Source organism: Salarias fasciatus, chromosome 18 (assembly GCF_902148845.1).
Source record: "Salarias fasciatus chromosome 18, fSalaFa1.1, whole genome shotgun sequence".
Lineage (NCBI taxonomy): Eukaryota > Metazoa > Chordata > Actinopteri > Blenniiformes > Blenniidae > Salarias > Salarias fasciatus.
The window spans coordinates 3119213-3146426 of NC_043762.1; the positions used below are offsets into that span (position 1 = coordinate 3119213).

The following is a 27214-nucleotide window of genomic DNA, read 5'->3' on the forward strand; positions in this document are numbered from 1 at the left end:
TCACCGGCGTCCATCCACAGGACCATGAGATGGATAAACCGGTGCTGGATTGATCGAGGCAGAGACTGATTTGTGTAAAAGACACTTTATTGAACGTACCAGAAATCAAAAGTTAAGTTAGCTTGAACTAATTTAAAGTCACTTTTAGACCGGAGAATTAAAAAGGCCTAATACGAGAGCCACTAGCATTTCAGAACCAACACCTGTACACACATGAACACAAGTGAAATAAATACATCCATTAGTTTGGCTTTTTCTGTTAAAACAATATATACTATACATTACCGATAAAAACTTAAATATGCATCTGCGTCAGTAAATTAATATAAACAGCGATGTTAAAAAGACAAAGTGCGCCTGGAGAAGTAAAGAAAAGTCTGCATATGCCTCAGAACACTGTTCAATAAATATAAGCCACAGCTGTCAGTGATTCTCTCTCCAGGGGTTTGAAGAGCGCCACCTCCTGGAGACAGGTGGTCGCTGCAGCAGAGCCAGAGGCCACGCCTCCAGGTTCCCTTTGTAACAATCCTCCCAACACACTGATCCCACACGGAGAGACGAGGGCACACGATGCAGCGGTACAGTAATACAGACATCACCCCACAGGAAGCAAGAGAACGGCTCCACGGATTCAGCCTCCTGCAGGGAGGGGCCGACTGCGACACACCGGGAGGGGGCGGGGCTTCTCCTGTACAGTAGCAGCGTTACACCAGCGGGAGTCCAATGATATGCAAAATAAAACCCTGGAATGTTAGATTCAACTCAATCTGGCCTGGACAAAGGATCTCTTTTTTTTTCAAACTTTAACATTTTTAGTAATTGAAAATGAGAACTAAAGGAAGGCACCATCATGAACAAAGCAGTCCTCGATCAGCAGCTCCTCGTTACACAGGACATGCAGCAACTCACCGCGCTGTGTGTGTGTGCCTCTCTGTGTATGTCTGTGTTTACACTCTACTTTTGTGTATGTCTGCCTCTTTGTTTGTGTGGGTGTGTGTATGTGTATGTCCATGTGTGTGTGTGTGAGAGAGCAGTATAAATATTGATGAGCGATCCTGAAGCTTCACATCTCGGGATGAGAAATGAGAGGGGAACATGCAACACATGTGCTTCTAATGTTTCCAAGCTTTATATTCACCGGACGGTGAGTTTGTAAAGGCTGTGTGTGTGTGTGTGTGTGTGTGTGTGTGTGTGTGTGTGTGTGTGTGTGTGTGTGTGTGTGTGTGTGTATTAATGTTTATTTATTTATTTTTTTTTAAATAGCGGGATATCTGTCTTCACACATTTTGGTAGTGTGTGTTTTTGTGTGCGTGTGTGTGTTAGGGGTTGTGCGTCCACAGTGTGACAGTGCGGTCGGCAGACGATGAGAGGAAGGACAGGTCGTGTGTGTGCCATCGACACTGGATCACTTTGTCTCCGTGCTCTCCGACCACAGTCTGGGGCAACGGTTTGGTCAGGTCACCTGCAGAGACACAGATCGGTAGGTTGGTTTTTTTTTTTTTAATTTACGAGAAGGGTTACTAAAAGTGAAGTCCTCTCTCTCTCTCTCACACACACACACACACACACACACACACACACACACAGGCCCACAGCGTCCCCCGCCCCGCGGCAGAGCGCGGTACCTTGCAGGTTGCTGACCATGACCTTGGTGTCGTAGGAGCCGGTGAGCAGGTAGTGCGCTCCGGGGGAGAAGCGCACGCTGCGCACGTCGCTGCCGTGCGGCCGGTACACCTGAACGATGCGGCCGCCCCGGATGTCGTACAGCATGCACGCGCTGTCCTCCTGCCCCGTTGCTAGGAGACGGCCGCTCGGGTCCACCGCCACCGACGCCACGGGGCTGCCTGAGTCGGGAAGCATGAGGGAAGGTCAAAGCGGCTGTGCGTGACCTCTGACCTCCACGTGAGGGGACAGGCGGGGCGTACCTGAGCCGTGGAAGGCCGTCCCCACCACCCGCACACAGCTGGGCACTCTGAGGTCCCAGAAACGCACCGTCTTGTCCTGAGAGCCGGACGCGATCATCCAGCCGCCCCACGTGTACAGAGACAGGATGTGACCTGGAGAGAGGACACAGCTGCAGTCCTGCTCCATCCGGTCCCGGTCCCGGTCCCGCCGTCCCCCCTACCTGTGTGTCCGCTCAGGGCGTGCAGCCCCTGCCCCCTCTGGCAGTCCGTGGTGTAGATGTTGCAGTCTCCGGCGCCGGCGCTGATCAGGATGGCTCCTCCGCTCTCGGGGCCCTCCATGAAGGCCAGGTCCCGGATGGTCCCGTCGTGCATGCTGAACTCCAGGTCGGGGCCTTGAGGGCAGACAGACGGGAGTGAGGACGGCGGCGGCGGGCCGACACGGCGTCTCCCGGCCGGACGTCTCACCGGTGGCGTTGCAGGTCTCGGCGCTGAAGGGCAGGACCTTGACGTACTTGTCGTTGGAGCCGGTGGCCAGCAGCTGGCCGCAGTGGCTCCACGCCACGCAGTAGATGGAGCCTTTGTGGTGTTTGTTCCTCTTGAAGCGAACCACCGGCTGCTTCAGCGGCCCGGAGCTGCTGAAGCCAGGAGTCATGAGCGTTTAGGAGTCCGGTCAGTCCCCATCAGAACACTGAGGATTAAACCCCGGCCGTTACCTGGTGTCCAGGCTGTCGGGATAGGCGCACACGCGCAGCGTTTTGGAGTTGGATCCCACGGCGTACAGACTCCCCGAGGGGTGAAAGGCCACGGCCCGGACGGCCTGGGTGTCCTCCAGAGAGTGCACCGGGACAAACAGGCTTTTCGCTTTATCGCCCTGAAACAAACACAGATCAGGTGAGGAGAGCAGCGTAGTCTCCCTCTGAGCTCCCGTTTCTGACGTGGAGACCGCCGCCATGTCTCGGCAGGCAGCTCGTCGCTGAACGACAGACAGACGCGTCTTCACCTCTTTGCTCCGTGTCAGGGAGCCCGGCGAGTCGGCCTGCTGCCCTCCTTTGGGTTTCTGTCCGCTGTGAACACACAACAGTGTCAGCGTGGTCAGCCGGTGGGGGTCAGGTGGCGTGCAGGGGCGGCGGCAGGAACCGGCGTCACCTCAGGGAAACCACGGGGGACTCGTTTGGTGGCGGCACCACCGCGCGGCCCCCCGCCGTGCGCTGCGGCGTGCTGCACACCAGCCCTCCCCCCTGGGTGCGGTTCTGCTCCGGGGTGACGGAGGGGGGGTTGTTGTTGTCCTCGGAGGCGGGCGGGTTCCCATTGCACTGCTGGGCCAGAGATTTCACCTCCTCGCCCAGGTTCTCCATCCCCACGTTGAGCTCCTCCAGCTTCTGGATGGACCTGGACACAGACGCCACAATCCCTCAAACATTTCACTTTGTCAGGTGAACTCTCTGAAGAAAAGAGGACGAAAGAGAGCTGTGAAGACGTCATTATGCACGGCTCCTAGTGAATAATGTAGAGACCCAGTGGGGGGGGGGGAAGGGGGGGGGGGGGGGTCCTCCGTCTCTTTGTCCTGCTCTCTCCTAACATCACCTCTTCTTCTGTCTCATATATAATCAGGCAGCATGTCCCTGCGCCGCCAACCTGAAGGTCCCATCATGTGGCGAGACGATTAAAGCAGATGGCGAGGGGGGAGGGGGGAGGGGGGCGTGAAGGGTGGGGGGCACATGGGACACTCCACCTTCCCTGACAGCAGCTGCGGCTCTATTGTTTGGGAATAATGAAGCAGGTTCCTTCAGGCAGATCAGTGACGGTGGGAGCTGAACCTCTGATAACAGACACTTCATGAAGCAGCTTCTTATTTTAGTAACATGAAGAATTCATCCAACGTCCACTGCTCTCCTCTCCTCTTCACCTGCCACGCCGATAAGCCACCGGGCTGAAAGTTTACAGATAACAGGCGCTGCTAATCCAGCAGAAATCCACCTTTATTATCAGTGTATACACGTTACAGCTCAGGGGTAGATAAATAGGGACACACACCAGGTCCGGCTCTCTTTTGTCTCACTGTCACTGGGGACGAAGGTCACTGCGGAAACGATGGGAAATTATTCTAAAGTCTTCGTCTGAAACTGGTAAACTGATCCTTATGGATCCTCGGGTCTTGGTTCGTCCAGATTTCAGTCTGGATTTGATGACTTTGTAAAAAGGGATCAAACTTTGACAGCAGTTCAGGTCTGAGTCACGCTGCTGGAATCACACATGCAGATCCACAGGCTTTCTAAAGCAGTGACCACAAAATGTGAAAAGGTCAGATTCCTGTTTGGTTCTCTGTCTGCGGACCCTGACAGAAGCTCATGGAGAGGTGGCTGATGGGAAGCGGGTTCCAGCGGACCCGTTCCGTGTTCCTGTGCGTACCTGTTGAGGAACTTCTCGGTGAGGCTGTGCTGCATGTCGTTGGGCGGCGGCTCCTGCTGGACGCCGCCCTCCAGCAGCATCTGCTGGTACATCTGCCGCTGCTGCTGCTTCTGCTCCAGGTGCTGCTGCACGCGCAGCCGCTGGCGGTAGAACTCCTCGTACTTCTCCGTGGAGTCGCGAAGCTGCAGACCCAACAGACGAGACTTCAGCAGGCTGGCAGAGAGCGTTTCCTGGAGTCACGGAGCTGTGAGCCACTCTGCTCCTCCTTCATTATCGGCTCAGCGATATTCTGACTCCACCAGAAATAACGACACCTCTGGATGACCGAGTCACGCCGACTCTAAAAATACGGTTCAGACGCGACTCGGTCAGATGTTCACAGTTCAGCTGTGTCGAAATATCTCATGACACTGAAAACAGGACGGCCGGCCCACAGAGCGAGTTCCACTGAGGGAGACGTCTCTTCATGAACAAGTTTCAGGAAGAGTTCACTCCCAGTAGAGAGAAAACGTCATAAAGCAAATAACTGTCGGTTCACTGAATAAAATCACAGCACAGACTGGATCCTCAGGCAGTGATAACGATGAGCGTTATGGGGGTGGGGCTGGAGATCAGTCAGAGTCAGAAGCCCCCTGATCCCGGTGGGGTTCAGTCAGTGTGAGGTCTGGCAGGTGTAGCGAGCGAAGATGTGACGGAGGAGGACGGCGCTCACCTCGTTCCTGTCGGTGGAGCCGGCTGTCGGAGCTTCTTCTCCCGGGGCGGAGGCCGGTCGAGCGTTCTGAGCTCCGGCCGAGCCCAGCATCTTCTCCACAGGGGTGTCGGTCCTGGACCTGGACAGGGACCACATCACAGCTCCATCAGGACCAGGATCAGAACACACACCACAGCTTTATGAGAACCTTCACTGGACACACACGTGAGGATGTCCACACAGGTGTGGACCGGCTGAACCGGACCTGGGTGGACTGCAGGGTAAAGTCTGAGACCAGAACGCGGCGGACAGCTGAGGTACAGCAGTACTGCAGCTTTTGATGCTCTGAGTGTAAAACAAGGTTCAGTTTGTTCACAGACGCTAAAAATCCAACTGAATCCTCTGACACAGCCAATGCTGCTGTGAAGGTTCCAGAAGGTCCACGACAACAGATCCGTTCATCTGTTCATCTGACGTTTAAAACACGAGCAGCTCCCATCGAGCAGAAGGAATCCAGTTCAGACCTCATCATGTAAACATTTCGATCAGACTGAAACCAGACTGGAGGAGGAGGAACCCATCCGTTCATGTTTCCACCGTCGCAGAACGTCACTACGTCACAATGCTGATCGAATTCTGAACAAGCCTCACTTTCAAAAGAAAAACGAGCTTCAGTCTAACAGCACGTCCGTCTTTGACCCTTCATCATGATTTAAACCTGACCTGGTGTCTTAACGTGGAAGAATTCTGTCTTACGTTTCTGGAGACTCCTCGAAGATGCTGTGGCAGTCGGAGCTCTCCATCATCAGGCTGCGGTTCAGGCCCTGCCCCCCCTGGCCGGGGTAATGGAAGTTGGCGAAGGAGTGGGACATGGGCGACACCCCCTTCCCCGGCGCCGCCTCCCCGCCGCTCGCCCTCTTCTCCTGGCCGGACAGGCCGTAGGACAGGCCGTCCAGCGCCGGGTTCAGGGAGCGCGACATGTAGGTGTCGGCGGACTGCGGGCGCCGCAGCGGCGAGGAGGGGTAGGGCGACAGCTTGCTGATGAGCGGCGTGAGCAGGTCGGAGTAGCCGGCCTTGGCGGGCTTCACCAGGCGGTCCACGTGGATGTTGAGCTGCTTCTGCTCGAAGGCGCAGGAGAAGACGTTGTGCCCGAGGTTCTGCATCCAGGACAGCAGCGACAGGTCCAGGTCGTCACAGCCGTTCCCGCACAGCATGTCCACCCCCAGGAGCACCTCCCCCTCCGTGATCTCCTCCCCCGTCGCTTTGCTCTGCACACAGACAACAGCACGGGCCTTTAAACGCCGTCCCCCGCTTCGCCGTCCCAGCGTGGCGCCGCCGCCGCCCCCACCTGGCAGAACTCCACGCAGCACTCGTACAGGACGCCTTTGAGCAGCAGCTGGAAGAGCCGGTCCCCGCTGGCCTTGAATCCCGCCTCGCTCAGCTTCCTGTCCGCAGGGATGAACTCCGCCACCATGGTGCAGGCCTCCTCGAAGCACTGCACCCGGGCCGTGCTGGGGTTCCAGTCCTGAGGGACGCCGACAGCAACACCGAGCGGCAGGAGGTCAAGACTCTGAGCTCAAGCTGGGAGGCCGTGGATTTAACTGGACGAGGGCTCACCTTGAACTCGGCGTGGTTTGTGAGGCGAGGCAGCGTCAGCAGCAGGCACAGCTTGCTGTAGTCGTCTTTGGAGGGGCAGAACTCCTCCAGCGCATGGAGACACTTGACTGCTTCCTGCATGGTGAACTCCAGCTGAAACACAGAGAAAACACGTTCAGCTGCAAACACAACCGGGAAGGACAAATAGTCCAGCGCGCTCCCGGGTCCCGGACCAGGCTGCACTACGCCAGAGCAGCACAATCAATTCTTCAAAAGCCCCAGCGGCCATAATAACAGGAGCAATTTGAAAAAATCAACATGTGGCGAAAAGTTTTTCTGGAGTCTGTCAGGCTGCAATAATTACGGAACATTAATCTCCCAGAGGTGCTTTCTGTTTATTCCACAAATATGACAGCTGTACTGCTTCTCGCATCGGAGACAGGAAAACCTGATATGGGACATTTTTTTTAACATTTCAGTTTCAGTCAAATAAATAAAACTGATTTATTTATTTATTTTTGTTCAGTTCATGCATCCCTCCTAAATCCCCTCCAACCAGCGAAACACACTAACCACGGCGAGCACAGAGGGCCAGAGACGCCCAGCTAATCCAGCTAATAGGAACGGTCACTCTGGAACAGTCTCACAATCATTTGAAGAGCGGAAACAGATGAACACGGTGTCAATTCCTGAACAACAGGAAAAAATAAAAAGGTTAAACGAATGAAGATTTAAGTTTACTTTCCCGTTCTGATGTTTCTCGAATTTAGAGCTGCCTGATGCTTTTCTCATTTGGAAGGTTCTGGGTTTTGATCATTAACTTGTGCAGAGAAGGTCGACAACCAGGAGCATTTCAAGTCATTTGCTGATTCGGAGCTGCCTGCAGGCGTGTGGATACGAAGTAAACCAGGAGAGCAGGATGAACGGACATGAAATCAGCAGCTGAAGAAGCTGAAGGCAAGAACTCTTCTGTGAGCAGCACTGTTCACTGCTGTTCTCACTCCTCCATCCATCCCCGCTTCATGTTCGCAGGTGTGTGTGAGAGAATCGCTCAGTCAGCGAGTGTGTGTTGGGCAACACGGAGCAACGCCACATGAGAAGGCGTCTTTCTTTTGAAGCGGTGTGTCCACAACAACAATCAATCTCACGCCATCGAAGGGACACATCAACTGCTTAATCCAGATAAATCCGCCTTCACCGCGGCGCTGCCAACAGCCACGGCTCAACGCTGAACGGGCAGCGCCGTTTAGATCCCTCGGGTTTGTTCCAGCGCTCAGACTCACCTGCTGAGGCTCGTCCTCTGCAGACATGGCGTTATTCACACACAACGCTTCCAGAAACTTCTGCTTCAGGACGATGTAGCGAAACCTGAATGCAGGATAATCAGCTGTGAAGACGCTGCAAAGAGTCACTGTACCGATCAACGACAATAAAAAACACACACACACCTCTTTCTGTCAAACTTGTCCATGCACTCTAAAGGCTGGATGAACTGCAGGACCTCGTCCCACTGGCCGTCCAGGACCAGCTGCCTGCAACCAGGACAGGAGAAACCCTTCACACATTTCAACCCTGTTTGTGGAGGTTTCCCTGATAAAATGCTTCGTTTGACTGGCCCTGAAAGCTAAACTCACACACAACACACACTCCCTGTGGGGTGGGGGAGCGGACACACAGAGGGACCAGTGTGTTTTACCTGAGGAACAGCATGTCGTCTGAATACAGTCCGTTGATGACGCCGCTCTCCTTCTCCAGAGCCAGCATGCTGATGTGTAACTTCCTGGAGTTGAGGAAGTCCAGGATGACCTTGATGATCTCCACCTCCTTCACGTTGATGGTCTCCTCCGCTGTCATGGTGACGACGGCCTGTCGGCGACAACGTCAGTCCGCTTTAACCCGCCAAGGAGTTCACCTCCGCGATCAATACAGCGTTTTCCATTTAATCCAAATACAAGCAAAATGACAACAATAAACCAGACACAGAATCCTTAAATGAATACAATGATCTCCAGAATTATCAATAAAGACATAACACTAGCAGGGGGGGGGGGGAGGGGGGGGGGGGGCTTTGACAGGTCTGTGCCCGGAGCCCTGGGATTTACAGGTCCTGCAGTGAAAATGACTAATTTGAAGTAAGACTGCCAGACTCCGTGGGGATCAGTTTAATCTGTTGTGGACGCTCCAGAGGAGAAACGGCGGTAATCTGAGAGGAAACATGTGCATCAGATTATAATCCTCCACATGTTGGCAGACTAGAGGCGACAGGCTGAGCCCACCTGTCCGCTCGGAGGGAATAAACAACCAAACAGGGGCTGCTGCTGTTAAAGGAGCTAATCAGAGTGAGTGTTGGGATTTAAAGAGGGAGAGCGGAGCCGCGCAGCTCCGTGCTAAGCTAGCAGAAGCTACCTAATAACGGAGCCTCGTAAGAGGCTTAATGCGCCGCTTCGCCCCGCGCGGAGCCGACAGGAGCCGCGAGGAGCACCGGGTTACACCGCCCTCCGCCGCCCTCCGCCGCCCTCCGCCGGCCCGAGAAACCTCCAGAAACCCGACCTGCCTCCCAACACACTCCCGGGTCTCCAGCTAGCAGGGCCGGGGAGGACAGCCGCTAGCCGCAGGGCGGGGTGCCAGCCTCCTCTCCCCGGCCCGGCCCGGCCCGGCCCGGGCTCCAGGCCGCCCCGCAGGCTCACCTGCTCCGCTAACACATGGGCTGGACGGACCGCGGTCCCCGGCTGTCTCCGGTAGCTTCACACGGGCTGTCACGACGCTGCTGCTCGGTGTTGTGAGCGCCGCTCGTCCTGCCTGGATGTCCCTCCTCCTCCTCCTCCTCCTCCTCCTCCTGCTCTGTGGATGTTTGTGCTGCGGTCTGCAGGGGCAACGCCTCCACCCAGCCTGCAGAGACAGCCTCCACCCAGCCTGCAGAAAACCTCCACCCAGCCTGCAGAGACAGCCTCCACCCAGCCTGCAGAAAACCTCCACCCAGCCTGCAGAGACAGCCTCCACCCAGCCTGCAGAAAACCTCCACCCAGCCTGCAGAGAGAACCTCCACCCAACCTGCAGAAAACTTCAACCCAACATGCAGAGAGAGCCTCCAAAAAGCATGCACAGGCAGCATCCACCCAGTCTGCAGAAAACCTCAAACCACTCTGCACAGAGAGCCTCCACCCAACCTGTATAGAGAACCACGCCTAGCATACAGACAGCCTCCACCCAGCCTGTAGAAAACCTCCACCCAACATGCAGAGAGAACCTCCAGCCAGCATGCAAAGAGAGCCTGCAACCAGCCTGCAGAGAACCTCCACCCATCATGTATAGAAAACCTCCACCCACCGTGTACAAAGCCTCCATGCAGCATGCAGAGACTCCACCAAGGATGAAGGGGGCCTCCTCCCAGCACTCACCAAGTCTCCACCCAAAATGCAGAGAGGGCCTCCAACCAGCCTGCTGAAAGCCTTGTCCCCGCATGCAGCGAGAGCCCCCACCCAGCTTACAGATCGCCTGCAAAAAGCCTCCAACCATCCTCCACCCAGGAGGCAGAGCCTCCACCCAGCCTACGCAGAGCTAATCACGTTCATATAGAAAGGAGGCTTCTGTTAAGCTGCTCCACAGTTTAGAACCTAATCCATAAAAAAATGTTAAAATGTCAAATAGCCCAGACTTAAAATGAATAGGTAAATGTTACGTACAACTGCGATTACAATATACATTAAAAAGTATTTACAGCAAATATACACTTGTACATACAGTCATCCACCTGTAGTACCAGAGCTACGCCACAGTGATCCATCAGGATCAGGTTTTCAGTGGTTTGGTCACAGGAGCCAGTTCAGGTCTGCAGTGGCGGTTTGCTCGTGGGCCTCCCGGCGCTGTGGGGATTTTACCTTCTTCTCATGTCTCCAGATGTGACTGTTGAGTCAACATGTCCGTCTGGCGGCCGTCAGGAGATTTACTAACAGGCTCTGCATAAAGTCGACTCTAAAACAGTAACTTCCTCTGAGAAAGTAAAGACAGAACACACACGTAATGTTGATAGCTGGCATTTTAATAAAGCTCAAATGAATGAATTAAAAAAACAAAACATCAGAAATCAATAAACACTTGATCAGACTTTGTTAAGTGAAAGGAAACTGAACTGACAGTTGGAGAGAGTTGCTCTGATTATCTCAGGACACTTCCTGGGTGAAGTCAGTTCAGCTCCTGGACACACTCCTTCATCAGTACACACCTTCAACCGGTAAATGTTGTTACAAAAAATACTTCTATATGCCAAAATATATCTGTACAGTGTGAACGCATACTGAATCAATACATGGAGGAAACGGAGGTGGCGGCTGTGTGAGAGTGAGAAGCTTGAAGAGGGAACCTCTCGGACCAGACGACAGCGGACGGGCGGACGGACGGACGGCGTCTCGAGGCGCCGTCACAGCTCAGCTCGCTTTATTTACATCTTCAAGACAACATCCACGTTAAAGTGACTTCTTGAGTGTTTGTTAGCTCTAATGGTGACTAGTTCACTGACGGCACAGTGTGGGACGACTCATCCAGTCAAACACTCGCCATCGTCTTCATCAGTCATTCTGTCCGGCGATCACACAAGAAAAGGCTCTGAGGGACAAAACACCGAGCAGATAAATTATAGAAGCTGTGTGGACTGGAACTGCTCCTATGCACAAACACATTGAACTTCTGTACGTGAAGCAGGTTACGGAATAAAACCTCAGACGCTCGTTAAAATACCTTCAACTGCATTATCAAAAGGAAATAAATTAAGAGTGGACTGCAGCTGCTTTCCAGAACCGCTGGTGGTCCGGTCCTTTCTAACATCTGGAAACTAATCGCAGTCGCCAGCCGAGGTATTTTCCTCACTCTTATTGGCACTTCACTGTACACACACACACACACACACACACACACACACACGCACACACACATCACGACCTTTAAGTGTTTCAGTCATGTGTAAAAAACAACAGAGACACATGCCTGAATAGCAGCACGATGCTCCTCCAGGGGGGCGGGGTGACGCCCCCCCCACCTGTGACACCGCCGACAGGACGAACACTCGCGGCGCGTCACATGACACTTAACAAGCATAAGGCCACACACGAAACCAGGGTGCCTCAGAGGCGTGACATTCAGTGCTTCAGCTCGGTAAGGCCAACGTCCGCCTTGTCTCTTCTGCTCGTTCTCTATTTTTTTTTTTTGGCACATGAGAAGGTGGACACATGCTGACGGAGGTCCTCCGTCTGTGAGGCTCGTCTGTGTTCTACATTCCAGTTGTGACTGTGAACTGTGGGGTTTCAGTGAAAGAGGTCTTTCAGGTGGATACCCGTCCCTCCGGCCCTACTTGGCGTGCTTCTTGGGCGTGCCTTGCTTCTTGGCCTGCCACAGGTGGCTGGCGATGGTGATGGCGTCCACGCTGGCCGACATGGTTTTGGCCGGGATCTGGCTGAACTGCTTCCTGTCCGAGTTGTACTTGTACAGGGCTTCGATCATCTTGGCCGTGATGCTCTTGGGGCCGATGCCCGCCAGCTTGGTGATCTCCTCCGTTTCGGGGCAGTAGGTGTAAACGGACCTGAACTGGCATCCGGCGTCCCGGAACAACACCAGGAAGTTATTGGCTTCGGATTTCTCCATTTCCTGCAACACAGCGAGAACGTCAGTCACTGCAGCAAGCGCTCTGTAACACAGACACGTGCAGACAGGAAGCATACATCCAGGATCTTGTTCTTCTGCCCTTCGTTGACCTTGCCGGCCAGGCAGCAGTGCGCCAGGGCGTTCTGGATGATGTGCTTGTTGGACTTGGCGCTGGGCTCCTTGTAGAGTTTGGGTCCTGAGGGGGAAACCAGTGGTTACCTGAAGAGTCTCGTTCTGCATTGTGTTCACATGAAGTTCCTTACCGGTGTATTCAGTGTTGGAGGGGGTGGAGGAGGTGGTGGACTCATTCTCCCAGTCCTTCTCTCCGTTCCGGCTGCACGCCGACGGGCAGGAGGAGAACCCCTCTGCTGAATCGGGCCTGCGGACCGTCACACAAAAAATGACAAACCACACGGAGACAGAAGAAGGACGAGCAGATCCACCAGGCCACCGTACAGACGTGCACACACACAGAGAGATGTGGAGAGAACAAGGTCAGACCCGGTGACACACTTCTCTCCCAGCCCTGCCTGTTGTCTCGCATCGCGTCAGGCAGCCGCGGCCGGGCGACACCCGGCGGGGCGGCTCGCAAAAGCCGTGTTCAGCCAAGCAAAAGCAAAAGCAAAAGCAAAGCAGCATCTTCACGGACAGCGAGAGGAGCTGGAGCGGCAGACAGAGAGAGAGAAGCAGCAGCGACGGGCCGAGAGCAATGCTGGAGGAGACGGGCGGCGGGAGGAGCTGAGCCGCACGGCCGAGTCTTCAACACATTCACCTGAATCCAGCGACATGAGGTTACACACACTCACAGCTGTAGGAGGAGCGCCGTCTGCAGGGCTACTAACCTTCCCTTTCTGTCTTTGGGAGAGTTTAAATAAAACGGGGCATTGGCAGAAGCTAGTCTGTTGCCTCTGAGGGACGCATGCAAAGTGAGAGGGAAGAGAAGAGAGGGATCAAAGAGAATCAGGCAGTAGGCGTGAGGGAAAACCCGGCTGCTCCTGAGAGGAGAGCCAGAGCGCGGAAACAGACCCAGACTGGCTCCTACCTGTAGTTCTTCCTGTTATCCGGCTGGTCTCTGTCATTGTCAGCCAGACTGAGAGACGCCAGAGACACGCTGGACACAGAGAAGCCTCGAGGACGGACCCCTGCGGCAGAGGTCAGCAGAGGTCAGCGTGGGTCACGCACCACCCCACCCCTTCCCGTCGGGGCGTCGCTCACCTGCCGCTCTCGCGGGAGGCGTGGGCGACTCCACCACGTCCCTGTGGATGGACTTGGGCCTGGGCTTCTTCTTGAGGCTCCCCGACCGGGGCTTGATCACCTCGTCCATGTCCTCCATCAGCTTGAGCTGCTTCCTCCGCAGGTACTCATGCTTGATGTATTCCCGCCTTGCCTTGTCCTCATCCTTCTTCTGCTGCTCCTCCTCTGCTTTCAGCCTGGACACACACACACACACACACACACACACACACACACACAGACACACACAGACACACACACACACACAGGACATCAGAGCATCAGTCAGAGGAGGAAGATGCTCGTCATGCTATGTATTAACACTTAAGATGCCATGCATGCACCAACCTGCAGAGGGCAGCAGAGCAGTCACATCTTTCTGCCTTTACTGCTTGAAACCCTCACACACATCCATTGTTTGACATTTTAAACCCATCTCATAGCTTTAACTTGTGCTCACATTTTAATTCCACCCCAAATAAATAATTCAAAACTCTTTTATTTAGATATTGCCGGGACCACGTGGCGTATTGATTGTGAAGGTGCTCCAGGATGGCCGTGGCAGTGAAGTTTCCCACAGTGTGGCTCACCGAGCCGCCTCCCTCCTCTGCTCCTGGTCCTGCTCCTGCTGCTGCCTCCTGTCCTGCGCCTCCTTCTCCCTCCGCAGCCTCTTCTCCAGCAGCGCCGCCTTCTTGGCCGCCATGTCCTCCTCCGCCTTCACGTCGTCCTGGAAACACAGACGCATCAGGTGAGAGGGCCAAGCAGTCAAACCCAGTCAACAGGAGCGCATTAGCATCCAAAACAGGTTCATTAGTAATGATTTGATCTATTAGTTCTCATTGTTTCAACCTTTAGTTTAGTAAGACTTTGGGAGAATAATAATGTTTGGGCACAAAGAAAACTCGTTTAGCAGCCAACATCCCATTTTTAAAGCTCATTTGACAGTTTTCAGGTGTATTCCAGGCGCCTGCTTCCTTCATGGCAGAGAGAAATGTTTTCTCGCATTTCTCAAGAAATGGTTTAATCGGTTTCAATCTTTATGATATCTCTTCGGTGGTTTGTGTTCCCCTCAGAGCTCCGGGTCACACAGCAAGTCGCCACGGAGAGTAGATGAGTGAAACTGTTTTCCTCCGAGACTTTTCCTCATTGATCCTGGTTATGTTACTAAGGGGAGATTTGGTAACTCAGCATTTCTCAGCTGAAGTAAAACGCAGCATGCTCGAATCAATGATTCTAATTCATTATCAAACACTTGAACTTAGAAAACATTTTGTTTCTAAAGACTGCGGTACATTCAGTGCTGATTCTGAAATCTAATCTGATCCCCGTCGCCCCAGCCGGTTTGAGTCACAGCATCACCGACGCAGCTCAGTAGCTTCCCATCGTCAGCACACCAAGCCGGCGTGTGGTGGAGCGTGCAGACCGTCACCCCGGTGCATTCTGGGACACCACGTGCGGAGCGGAGCCGTCGAGCCGTGCAGTGATCCCAGACAATACATGAACACAGCTCAGCCAGGAGGAACCGGCCACAACAGCAGACGGAGCCGCATCAAGTCACTCCGGGATCAGGGTGGAGCAGGTGGAGCAGGTGGAGCCGGCAGGCTGTGCTCTCCACCGTCTCCTCTGCAGGAGTCCGCTTTTTCACAATAAGAGCACCTTGAGGTAACTTTTTTTTGCGACTGTAAATTTCCACTCGTTCCATATCCTAATTGATTTTTATAACAACACCAGATTATTTACACTCCATTTAGGGCGTTGTTGCTCTTATTTAGCTGCAGTAGTCAGTTTACTTCACACTAACAGTAATATTTCAATAAGTTGGGATTTTCACCTTGAAGAAGAATCCGCAGCACATCTTCTGCTCGTCTCCACAGTTCAGGCCTTCAGGTTCGACCTCCACTGCTTCGGCCCCCCCGGCCTGGGCCCCTGCTGCCTGGGCCCCTGCTGCTTCGGCCCCCCCAGCCTGGGCCCCTGCTGCTTCGGCCCCCCCAGCCTGGGCCCCCCCGGCCTGGGCCCCTGCTGCCTGGGCCCCCCCGGCCTGGGCCCCTGTGCCGTGGCGTTGTGGGGGCTTCAGCCTGGACAGAGGCACCTCCACCAGGTCCCTCCTGTCCTGGGACTCTGCCTTCGCCCGGCTGCTCGCGGCTCCCTGGACGTCCGCCAGCGGCTGAGACACGACTCCAGACGTCCTGGACGGCTTGACGGCCCCCTCCTCCCCCTCCGCCCCCTCCTGAGCGGCGCCGGGACTCTTCTTCTTCTCGTCTGAGTTGTCCTTGCCGGCCTTGCCGTCCTGGCTCTTGGGGTCGTCGTCCTGGCCCAGGTAAGCGAAGGAGCTGCTGTGGGTCTGGCTGAGCGTGAAGCGCCTCAGTCTGGGCAGGCTGTCCACGGAGGTGGGCGTGTTGAGCATTCGGCTGAAGGGGGTGACCTTCAGGTCGTTGGGCCGCGGCGTTCGGGGCGTCCTGGCGTGGAAGGAGGCCGGCCGCCGCTTGATGCCGGCGGAGGAGCGGTTGGGAGCGCGAGGAGAGCCGGAGGACGACAGGATGGGGGACAGGGATCCCACCGAGGCCCGGCCGGACCCCCGGCCCGTCACGCTGCTGCTGCGGAGCTCCCGGAGCTGCCTGAGAGCGGAAACGCAGACGTCAGTGAGGAGGCCAGCTCCACTGAGGGCTGAGGGCGGGGGTCTAACGTCACCTGTGTGGGGACGGAGCCGGAGGCGGGATGACCCAGGCCTGCTGCTGCTGCTGCTGGTCCCTCATGGCCATGATCTTCTCCTGCTGCTGAGCCAAACGCTGCATCTCCGTCTGCAGGAAGCCCAGCGACGTGTTCAGCCGCTCGATGGAGCGCGTGTACTCCGTCAGGTCCACCTCCCCCGGCGCCACGCCTGCGTCACCTCAAACACACACACACACACACACGGCTGCTCACGCTGCTCCACCTCTGGCCGGTACCGTGGTGTAGTGGACGGCTCCGCCCCGGTACCCACCTCCTCCGTCCTCACAGGGGGATTTGGGAGCGGCTCCGTCCGGTTTGCACCGCTCCGCTCGCTCCATCTTATCCTGCCGGGTTTCCCTGGAGGCGGCGAGCGGCTCTGCTGACGGAGCTTCTCCTCCTCCTGAGGCGGCGCTGAGGGGCGGCGTCACTCCTTTCCTCCTCACCACGTTGAGAAACGCCGTTCTGCCCATTTTCTGGCGGTGGCGAGTGAAAGCTGCCTCCACCTGCGGGACAACGAGAGAGAAACTTCCTGTTGACACCTGCAGTCGAAGCCACGGCAGCGCGAAACCTTCCCCGCCGACCTTCTTCTTCTGGGCTTCGATGGCTCTGCGCTTCTCCTCCAGCTTCATCCTCAGGTGAATCATCTCGGAGGACAGGAGGTGGGACGAGTCTCGGCCCGACGGAGTGACGGGAGAGGGTGAAGTGATGGGCAGAGGAGGTGTGGAGAGCTGGAGACACGGTGAAAACAGCATATGTCAGTCTTTTCATACAGATGCATGTAGATTTACATCTTTATCAATAATCCCTGCTGTGTGAGTCAAGTCTTGACTTCCAGTGTGGGGGATCCGTGTTCGATTCCAGGATGTAAAGTGTGAAAACAAATCAGTCTTTACAAAGAGAGCAGCTGAATAGCCGAATAAACTCTGATTTGCACTTTGAGATATCTGTATGTAAAGTGCATTACAAATTAAAGGTATTATTATTATTATAATCTAATCTATAATAAGCTCTTCATAACAGCGTTCTTTCTCTTGCCCCCCCCCACCCCCACCCCATGGAAACATCGTCCATCTCCCTTCAGTCAATCTTTTGATCAACATTTGTGAAATCCTGTGCAGCGCTGTGTGAAGCTTCTCTCTGGGTTTGTCACTGTCGACTGGATGAGATGCAATCGGAGCCGTTCTAGAGAAAATCCACTTTATAGAGGAATAAACTCTGAAACTATCTGATCACAACACTGTCAGTCCTGATGAGACGAGATAAAATAACACTTCATTCATACGGTGCACTAACTCTTTCTGTCTACAATACGAAGTACATCTCTTTATAATCACAGGGAAGACACTGAAAAAGTCCGAACTACATGGAATTACTATGAAAACATTAAAAATGTGACTGCTCCACAAATTTAGAGTAAAAGACTGAAGTGGAACAACGCATGTTAAAACGACCCTACTGCCTAAAAGCCCCACCACGGGGAAAGAGAAAGAGCACTGCAGGTGTCAGAGGTTCTTCTTCATCACCTGTCGAGCTGAAGCTGCTGGAAGAGAAACCGAACCGCCACTCACCGTCCTCGCCGGGTGTGTGTAGGGAACGTTGAGGTCCGAGCTCTCTGGGGTGGTTCCCCCGCTGCTCCGTCCCTCCAGCTTCCTGAACTTCTGCTCTGCGAAGCTGGTCATGCGCACCGCGGCCGCCCCGGCCCCCGGTCCGGACCCCCCTCCGGACGAGACGGGGCTCACCGTGTGCGATCTGGGCAGGGTGGCTGCGGAGCTGGGGCAGGGGCTGCTCCTCTCGCCCCCGTCCCCCCTCTGGCCCTCCGGGACGGTGCCGCCCGCCCCTCTGCGCCCCCCCTCGCGGTCGCCGTCGGGCAGGGGGCAGGAGCGGGTCATGGCCTCGCAGTCTGGGTCCATGTCCGAGTAGTCTCTGAGCGAGGACGAGTCCTCGTCGTTGCTCTGGATGTCCTCGGTCCGCACGTGGATGCCGGTGTCCACCTCCTCCGTGGACATGGAGTTGGGGTCGTGGTCATTGAACCGCGCCTTGGCCGAGTCCGAGGCGTCGCCCGGACCCTGGGCGCCCGCGCCCGGGGGGTCCGGGGGCTCGGCGCCGTGGAGGAAGAAGCCGTTGTCGGCGGCGCCCACGCCCAGGCTGGCGTGCGGCCGCTCGGCGTCGTGGATGATCTTCAGGGCCTCCTCCATGGTGGGAGGGGTGGAGGGGCTGCTGTGGCCGCTGTGGTTTCCATGGTGATGGGCGGAGATGCTGCTCTCTGGGAGGACTCCGTTGGAGTACCTGCAGACACAGACGACCGGCTCATCCTGACTTCTGAAGGCCGCGACCTCATGTGACCTTTGACCTCAGCCCTCCTCTCTACCTGCTTTGGTTCTTGAGGGAGAAGGTGTTGTTCCTCCCCAGAGGCCTGTGGGGGGCCGGGTCCTCGTCCTCCTCGGGGATGTGCCGGCCCTGGCCGTTCACGCCGGCGGCCGTGAGGGAGCCGTGGCGCTTCAGGCCTCCTCGGGGTGCATAGTGGACCCTGAAGCCCAGGCCGTCGCTGCTGGCCGAGCGGGTCATCCCGCGCAGGGCGGGGGCCTGGCAGGGCGGCAGGGTGGGGTCTCCATCCAGGGGGATCTCAAAGGATATCCCCCGAGAGGACGACCTGCAGGAGGAAGGAAGCGTTCGATGGACAGAAACAAGCCCCTCGGAGTGTGTTGGTGAGGTTCTCAGCCTCTGAACTCACTGTTTCTCTTTGGGCCACGTCCCGGCGCAGCCGTCCACATACGACATGGAGGTAGATCTCCTCATCACACCTGTCAGGAAGGAGGAAGAAACATTCTTCAAGACAAGTCACACAGAAGAACGTCCTCCCAGCAAGAACGGCCCATTGATTAGAAAGCTTTGAGAGTCTGTATCACATCTATGATTGATATTTACATCCCTAACGCAGACATGCGACACGTGTGTGTGCATGTAAACATTTATTTCTCTTTTTCATGTTTTTTATTCATTTTAAAAGTGAAACACAACGTTTGGTCGAATGTTCCTGAAGTGAGTTTCCAGAGATACTCATCCTGCTCTCCTCACATTTCTGTTCATTTCTCCATTTTCTGCATCAAGAAATGTCTTTTAAAGAAGTTGCTGTAGTCTGTAAACCCTCCACGGGGGGGGGGGGGGGGGGGGGGGGGGGGGGGCTCCTCTGTCACAACAGCCTCAGTGTTCACTGAAGAACTGAACTTTCAAAGTAAGAACTAGAGCCCAGAATATGAGTTTTAAATATGTGAGCCGGTTTCCAGAGTGCTCGGTCGTATCATATCATCCTGAACCGTACGGATGAATATTCAGTCATTTCATGTCAGTAGGAAACGTAATCACACAAAAAAACAATATAGGTTATAGATTCCAGTGATGTGAATGACAGACAGATGACTGAACAACAAGTCGTTATATAAAAGGAGGAACTGCATAAATCTTTACCCTCAGCTGGGACGTCCTCCTGAACTGAAGGTCTGTCTGCATAGTTTTGTTTGACTGGACTGGACACCGGAGCCATGTTCTTACAGGACGCAGGCTCACAGGCTGGAAACAGGGAAACAGGAGGTTCAATCCTGACCTCAGGCTCAGAGCGGCAGGAGCCCGGTGCCGGTGTTGGCCGTACTGTACCGTTTGGGTCGAAGACTCTGGGCTGCACAAACGAAGGCTTCACCACTTCGAACCACCAGAAGAGCTCAGCCATGAACACCAGGTAGTTACTCTGCAGGAGAACACACACCCGTCAGGCTGACACACACATCCTGGCTGTCACTGAAGTCGTCTGAACTTTCATAAACCGACTGATTTATTTCATGTTTTTTCCAAACAACTCAAACAAGACTAGTAAAATCCTTCCTAATGTGACTCAAAGTAAAACTCTTAGTGGAATCAGATGCTTTAAATTGTAATCTCTGTCATGTTACTCTGCACAAAAGCACTTTGGATCATTTTTATTTGTCGTGACTGAGTTTACAACAGATTGAATGCTGAAAATGTCTCAAAAACATCATAATTGGAGTTTCTTGGGTTGGATTAGATTTGGAAACCAACATGTTGCTGCTTGAACAAGAAGAAAGGCGGAGCGACCGAGCGTTCAGGGAAAGTCTCCCCCTGCTCAGCCTGTGCCCCCCAGAGGGGAAAACCACAGAAACTAACAGAGAGGCGCAGGACGCCTCAGAGGAGGAATTCATCTGCTGCAGGGATTCACTGGAGCTGAGGGACAGTCTGCAGCGAGGCAACGGACGCCTTCAGGAGGCTTCCAGTCTGTAACCACTGCAGGTCTCACACACACACACACACACACACACTAAACAGTGATGAATGAAAAGCGGAGAGTGGCAGAGGGGGCTCAGAGCGAGCAGTGTGAGAAGCCTGCGCTGTGTTGTGGTGAGGAATGGAAAGTCCCGGCCGGCCGGCCGGCCCCGTGGCTCCAGAGTGAATGTTGGAGCCCACGCTCTCGGCATACGACTGGCCGGCCACAGCTCCGGGGCTGCTCTGTCTGGACGGCACAGATATGCACTGGAGCCGTTACCACCCATCTGTCAGCCTCCACTAACCCACACACAGGAGCAGAGAGGCCGGACTGCCCCGGGACTGGGGGGACTGGGGGGACTGGGGGGACAGGGGGGACTGGGGGGTTATTTTGAGAAGAGGAGGGACGAGCAGCGACAGGCAGCGATGGCTCAGGGCTGAATCTGCCCTCTGTCTGAGGATGGGGGGGGGGTCAGGGGGGGCATCTACACTGTACACACACTAACATCCACACAGCGAGTCTCCTCGGGAGCAGCACACTTTTTGTATGAAGCTTTTCCTTTCATGACTCATTTTCACCACGTCCTCATTTCCCTCCCTGCTCTCCTGCTTTCCCCTAAAATAAAATAAAAACGTGTGAATCAGAAGACTGTCCCACAGCGCGGCGGCGGCGGCCGGCCTACCTTGACCGACGCGTGAGCGTAGAGCATGTCCTCCAGGCTGAAGTGGCAGCAGCGGTTGAGGTTGTTCCTGCAGAAGTCCTGCACCAGCTGCAGGTTGTACAGACTGTCGGCCAGAGACATGGTCTCCTTCAGGCAGATATCTGCTGAGCCAGGGGAGGGGTCACACACACACACACACACACACACACACAGCAGGGAGGGGTAGCAGCGCAGGCCGGCAGGAAGAGAGCAGGAAGAGATAAGGCTCAGTTTATGTTTGAAAGAAAAATAGCTCCCCGACCCTTCCCGCTTTTTCGCGCTGCCGTGTGCAGCAGCTGATTTGAATCACTCAAACTCCCAGAGAGAAAACAGGCCGCCAGTTTTCAAACGGTCTGCAGCTCCTTCCAGATGGGTCAGGAGGATTTCTGAGCGCTGACGTTACGGCGGGCCGGCCCAGCAGGCAGGACCAGAGGCCTCTCCCTCAAAACGCCAGAGCCGCTCAGCTCTCAGCCGGATTCAAACTCCCTCCCACACTCCTCATGGCCAATCACAGCTCTGCTCCACCTCTGGCTGGTTCTGATGGAGGTTTCCACTGTTCAGCAGCTCCTCATGTGGGCTTAATGGTGCTTTTCCTCCATTGTATTTTAGATTAAGTGTTATATTAGAAATGTATTTCCAACTGCAGAGTTACTAAACAGTACAGGGACAATGAACTTTCTATATGTGGCTCTCAGAGTCGATTGTGCAAATAAAAAGTCATTTAAAAAAATCACAATAGTTAGAAATAACATGAATTCACAGAAGGAAATACATTTGAACTCTGCACTGTTTGATATAAACTAAAAGATGTGTGATCAAGGTGGTACAGATTTTCAAATCAGAGTTAAAATGTGACTGATGACTTCAGGAGCCACAGACCCAACGTTTCCGTGTTTCATAGGATTTTGATTTAATCTGCTATAAAGAGAAGCTAAATGAAAGCTGAAACAAATACTGCAATGCTTTCGTTTCCATGATATTTGTGAACGTCTTCACATTTCAAGAGTTTGTTTCAGTTGAGATTCAGGCAGTGACGCAGCCTGAGCCAGAAGACGATCAATCCTCTCTTTGTGTGAACTGTGGCCGTTACAGCGGCGTCGGCAGGGCCGCGCTTTATTCTGAAAGAGCCAGAGACTGGCACAGCACACACTGCCCTGCTGTGGCGGAGCGGCCTGAACCCACCGTCCATCCTGACGGCCTGCGGGCAGTAGAAGTGCAGCAGGGCGCTCAGGGCGCAGCCGTCCGCGTTGTCCTTCAGCAGGTTGTCCACCAGGGGGAGGGACGGCGCGCTCTTCTGAGGATGCTCCCTCCTGTACCGGGCCTGAAACCATGGCAACCGCACAGAGACAGCACACACGTGAGGCACGGAGGGGGGGGATGCAGTAACACACACACACACACACACACACACACACACACACACACACACACACACACACACACACACACACACACACACACTAGGAGAGGAGGGGTGTTAATCTGAGGAGTTTCAAGCATCCTGCTGCAATAATGCAGATTAAATCCTTCATGCAAACAATCAGCCGCACAAGAATCCAAACGCTGGATCCTCACTGAGCACCGGTTAGTTCTGACTGGTTAGTTCTTCATTTGCACAGTGACCGGTTAGTTAGTGAGGAACTCATCAGCACATGCCAGAAAATGAAGGCTTTGACGGTTCCACATGGTGTACCGACGGCGCTTCCTGCCTGCCGCTGTTCTGCACGTGTCCTCAGAGCGCTGCGACTCTCACTTTGGCCGAAACACAGAGTTTTGACCAACTTGGATCTGGATCTGACTCGACCACTGATTAGCTAACAGCAGCCGGTCTGACTCAATCCAGTGAACGCAGGGATTAAATCCCACTGCGGCAGACGAACGGCTCACTGGACGCAGAATATCTCAGACCTGGTGTTTGTTACTGGACTTGACTTTATTCTTTTATATTTTAAAAATGTGAAAAATGAAGTGATTCCCATGGAATTTACTGGATTCATTTTTCACAAATGTGGAAGGACCAACTGTTTGTGAAACCTTTGAAGTTCTTTGTAGTGTAATAAGAGGAAGTTTCTTTTTCTGCTGTCGTCCTGCAGACGTTAACCGAGTCCTGATAGGGAAGAGCTTGAAGATAAAATTCCTCATTTAGTTCCACTTCACCTGCACAAACATCCAAAATACACTAAAAACTACAAATAAATCACTCAAAAAGAAGAAAGCAAAGATTTTTAAAAGACTTAATACTGGAATAAATACTGTGCAGATTTGAATTTGTAACTAAACGCATTCAATGAGAAAAAGAAAACGGGTATTTTACAGCCAAAGAAACTTTGTCTAAAACCTTAGAATATATACACAGTAACAATGATAAAGGAAAGAGATAAATCAGTAACAGCCTTCTTGCTACTGTGATTTTATTTTATTTTTTCTTCAAAGAGGTGAAAATGATTCAAACAGTCAAAATGTGTCAAAACAAATTAATCAGCTGATTTTTTTATTCTTGCAGGTGATAAACGCTCCCACATGTAAAGGAGAGGGTCGGACTGAGGGGTCAGAGGTGAAATGACGAGGGACTGGAGGCTACATGCGAGGGGAGGGGGGACGGCTCTGGGCTGCTCCTGGTCAGGCTGAACTTACAGGTACTAATCTCCAGTACCATTTGCTAGGAGACTTGATGTGGATGATGATTGGACGACAGCAGGAGAGAGCGAGACGGACATTAGACTAACAGCATGGAAATATTCACAGCACCACAGGCTGAAAGGACCTTTTTAAACCACAAATCACACAGAATGCACGTTACATGGCAATTTTTTTCAATTCTTCATCTGCAAGACATCAATACATTCAGTTAAATGTCCCAATTTAACAGTCAAATTTTCATTTCTTCATGATGTAGATTATTTCCTGGTAAGCTCACTTATAATAGTCTATAAATCAGGATATGAGAGATTATTTATTGTATAATTGTTGAAGGAATGTTGAAAAAGGGATAATTTTGAGCAATTCTCACAGTCAAAGTGATGTTAAAATACTTCATTTAATTAAAGAGTCTCATAAATGTTGCATTAAAACTCAGACAAGTGTGTCTCTGTGATGGACGGCTCACCTGTCCAGGTGGAACCTGCCTTCACAGACTATATATGAGAATTAACTCCTTCAGCCGTGCTCCTGGCCCTCTCTGAAGCCCGTCTTCCTCTGTGTTTCCTCTGTTAGAGCACAGACGTGCTCAGTATCCCCACAGTGATTCAGTCACAGGACCTCACTTAAAGGTTTTCACGGCGGCCCAGAATAGCAGAGCCACACTGAGGCCAGTGTTGTGCTCATCCACAAGAGTGTGTGTGTGTGAGATGATCTCTCCGTCACACACCGAGTGCTGAATAGACTTCTGTGAAGAGCGGGATGAGCGTGATGGAGCAGCCAGTTACTCCTCACAGCCGAGCCTGCCTCACTTTGTTTGAGGTGGTTCAGTCATGTCACATGTCTCCTGACAGAGCAGCAGCAGCGATCTCTAACAGAGCAACAGCACTGATTTAACAGAGCGACGGCACTGACCTCCGACAGAGCGACGGCAGTGAACCCAAACAGAACGACGGCAGTTCCGTCTAACAGAGTGACGGCAGTGACCTCCGACAGAGCGACGGCAGTGACCTCCGACAGAGCTACGACACTGATCTAACAGAGCGATGGCAGCGATCTCTCTTTCTCTGATTCAGCCTCTCACCTTCATCAGTTCACATGCTGGGATCAACATTTCCACCAAGTACTTGAGGACTTCCTAACAGACTGAAGTATCTCAACAATCTTTGGGTGGATGGGTTTTAACGTTTAGCTATAGCAAGGATGCATGTTGCCTCGCTGTTGTTTCACTGATTCATTTCCTCCTGAGCCAACAAAAGGTTCAAATCCATCAAGAGAATATTAATTGTTTTTCCGATGAAAACTGGTGTAAATAATTTTTAATTGATGAAGACAAAGCGTGTGCTGATAAAACTAACGGGTGGGAGAACGTGTCTGAAGTGGCTAACGTGTTAGCCTGGCTGTCGAAGTGAGAGAAGAGAGAGGTGAAAGAGGAGAAAACATTTCTGCTCTGCTGCTTTCAGGCTGAACATCCTGCACCAGATGCACCGCCGATGTCTTTCCAGAAGAGTGAATCCTGCTGACGGTGGAGGATGTGGACATCTCTCTCCTTCCTCACTGGCTGCTAGCATAGCTGCAGGTTCCTGACCCAGAACCCAGAACCCAGAACCCAGACCACCAGCTGACGCTGTCCGTGGTTCCGGTCCAGTCCTGACCACACAGACGTCTGAGTCTCTCACATCTCCAGCTCGTTTCCGCCTCTTATCTGATGTGTGTATTGATTAAAAACATTTCTCCTGTCTTGCTTGATCCAGTTAAGTGGAAAATGAGGAAATACTCAAAAATACACACACCTACACCCCATGACTGCTGTAATCTGTTTGAAAAATGTTTTTTTAACTTCCACATCCCACTCACAGAGCGTGTTTAGGTTATTTTCAGTGATAATCTTTGTTTGCAATAAACAAACACTTAACAAAAGGATGCTCATAAATTCAAACAACAGGGCTCTTTCTTTTAGGAACCCAGATTTAACCAAGTGTAAATGAACTCATGAGCGTCTTTGTTTTGTTCAGGACAGCTTCCATCAGCAGGTTTTCACTTTGTTAACGTTTCCTTCATTTTAAACTCCTGACTTCCTGTTGCCAGCAGGTTTGAGAAGGAGTAAAATGTGATCAGCTGTCAACAGAACGAGTCCAGTAGATCTTCGTCTGATTGGTCAAATATCTTACAAACTTAGTTTACTGTACTTGAGACAGTCTTTGAATCTAATGTTTCATTCACAATAAAACCACAATAACTTCTGTTTAACTTTTGTTTTCATGAGCTTAACGCTCCGCAGCGAGAACTGGCTTCCAGTGTGTGTGTGTGCGTGTGTGTGTGTGTGTGCGTGTGTGTGTGTGTGTGTGTGTGTGTGTGTCAGTGGACTGATCTTACATAACCTTCAGGATGACGCTGGCTGTCTGTCACCATTCCCCACTTTTCCCTCCGCTGTCACTTCTCCTCTTTCCACCATTTCCCATTGTGCCTCCTCCCCTCTCTGCCCCCTCCTCTTTTCTACCCCTCCTCTTCCTGCCCCCTCCTCTTTTTTACCCCTCCCCTTTCTGCCCCCTCCTCTTTTCTACCCCTCCCCTTTCTGCCCCCTCACATTTCTGTCTCTCGCACAGCAGCGACGAAACTTCTGCCAACATTTCTGCGCAGCTGGACCGAGACTGAGCTCATCTGTTCCTCTGATTTACACTGTGTGTGTTTGTGTGTGTGTGTTCCTACTTTCTGTGTCGTGGAGTTTGCGTCGAGCAGCGAAGCCTCTCTTAGCTTCTGCTCCTCCACCAGGATGTCCTTCAGATGTTCGATCACCTTCAGGGGAAGAGCAGAAGAGAACGTCACTCAGCTGAGTTGAATAAAGTTTACTTCACAGGTCAAGCGTTGTGTTTGGGCCGTGTGTTCACAACTCGCCGTACCTTGTTGATCCAGGTGGTGATGGCGTCCTCGGTGTCGTACGGCAGCTGCTGGGCGTCCGAGCGCGACGGCTCGGCCGAGGCGTACCTGTTGATGCAGGACATGACGCGCTCCACGCTCACCATCTCCACGGTGTAGGCCATCATCAGCGTGTCGATGAGCGCCAGGTGGGAGCTCTGCACAGGAAACAGCCGGTCACACGCTGTCAGCATCTGACCTTCACCTCAAATCACCAGGATTCTCATTCAGTTTTCAGTTTTCTCAAAGTGCCAACAGAGTTGGGAGGTTAAAGAGCGGCGAGACCAGTGTCTCGGGTGAATATCTGTTCAATGAAATTCAGCCAAGAGGGAAGAAACCCCAGAACGGACCGAGTTCAGAGGTCGTGAAGCCAAAGCCTTTCTGAGAGGGAAACTCGGAAAAGTTTGAAGTCCAAGGAAAAACAGCACAGAGCAGCTTCCTGAAGAACAACTGCAATCAGACTCCGAAATGAAATTAAAGAATCATCTTTAATTTACACAAAAAACAAACAA

The 27214-nt window shown here is 53.2% G+C and overlaps 2 protein-coding genes across 4 annotated transcripts in view; both read right to left on the reverse strand.

Moving 5' to 3' along the window:
• Positions 1-80: 80 nt before the first annotated feature.
• wdr47a (WD repeat domain 47a) lies at positions 81-9450 on the reverse strand. 3 transcript variants are annotated; one of them, XM_030114138.1, is made up of 18 exons: positions 9288-9450; positions 8297-8466; positions 8049-8132; positions 7884-7968; positions 6622-6753; positions 6353-6529; positions 5761-6272; positions 5026-5143; positions 4314-4495; positions 3051-3293; positions 2905-2968; positions 2618-2775; positions 2370-2539; positions 2126-2296; positions 1926-2057; positions 1626-1844; positions 1311-1462; positions 81-1229 (listed from the first exon to the last, which is right to left on the reverse strand). In XM_030114138.1, the coding sequence occupies exons 2-17, from the start codon at positions 8452-8454 to the stop codon at positions 1320-1322; spliced, it is 2748 nt and encodes a 915-aa protein (XP_029969998.1). In that variant the 5' UTR covers positions 8455-8466; positions 9288-9450; the 3' UTR covers positions 81-1229; positions 1311-1319. The 3 variants fall into 3 exon arrangements, with proteins under 3 accessions (XP_029969998.1, XP_029969999.1, XP_029969996.1); XM_030114139.1 differs by lacking the exon at positions 81-1229 and having other exon boundaries at positions 1240-1462; positions 2370-2536; XM_030114136.1 differs by lacking the exon at positions 81-1229 and having other exon boundaries at positions 1240-1462; positions 9288-9449.
• Positions 9451-10618: 1168 nt separating this feature from the next.
• Positions 10619-27214, reverse strand: part of camsap2b (calmodulin regulated spectrin-associated protein family, member 2b) — a 28785-nt gene continuing 12189 nt past the window's right edge. The window contains exons 3-23 of the mRNA XM_030114174.1: positions 26687-26860; positions 26496-26582; positions 22332-22470; positions 21132-21271; positions 19828-19918; positions 19642-19743; positions 18908-18977; positions 18545-18826; positions 17745-18462; positions 16758-16904; positions 16448-16679; positions 16156-16354; positions 15526-16082; positions 15299-15366; positions 14058-14194; positions 13450-13664; positions 13277-13376; positions 13077-13142; positions 12498-12613; positions 12312-12430; positions 10619-12237 (exon numbers count right to left, since the gene is read on the reverse strand). Of these exons, the coding sequence (XP_029970034.1) occupies positions 11941-12237; positions 12312-12430; positions 12498-12613; positions 13077-13142; positions 13277-13376; positions 13450-13664; positions 14058-14194; positions 15299-15366; positions 15526-16082; positions 16156-16354; positions 16448-16679; positions 16758-16904; positions 17745-18462; positions 18545-18826; positions 18908-18977; positions 19642-19743; positions 19828-19918; positions 21132-21271; positions 22332-22470; positions 26496-26582; positions 26687-26860 (4056 nt within the window). The 3' untranslated portion in view covers positions 10619-11940. The remainder of the gene's footprint in view (positions 12238-12311; positions 12431-12497; positions 12614-13076; positions 13143-13276; positions 13377-13449; positions 13665-14057; positions 14195-15298; positions 15367-15525; positions 16083-16155; positions 16355-16447; positions 16680-16757; positions 16905-17744; positions 18463-18544; positions 18827-18907; positions 18978-19641; positions 19744-19827; positions 19919-21131; positions 21272-22331; positions 22471-26495; positions 26583-26686; positions 26861-27214) is intronic.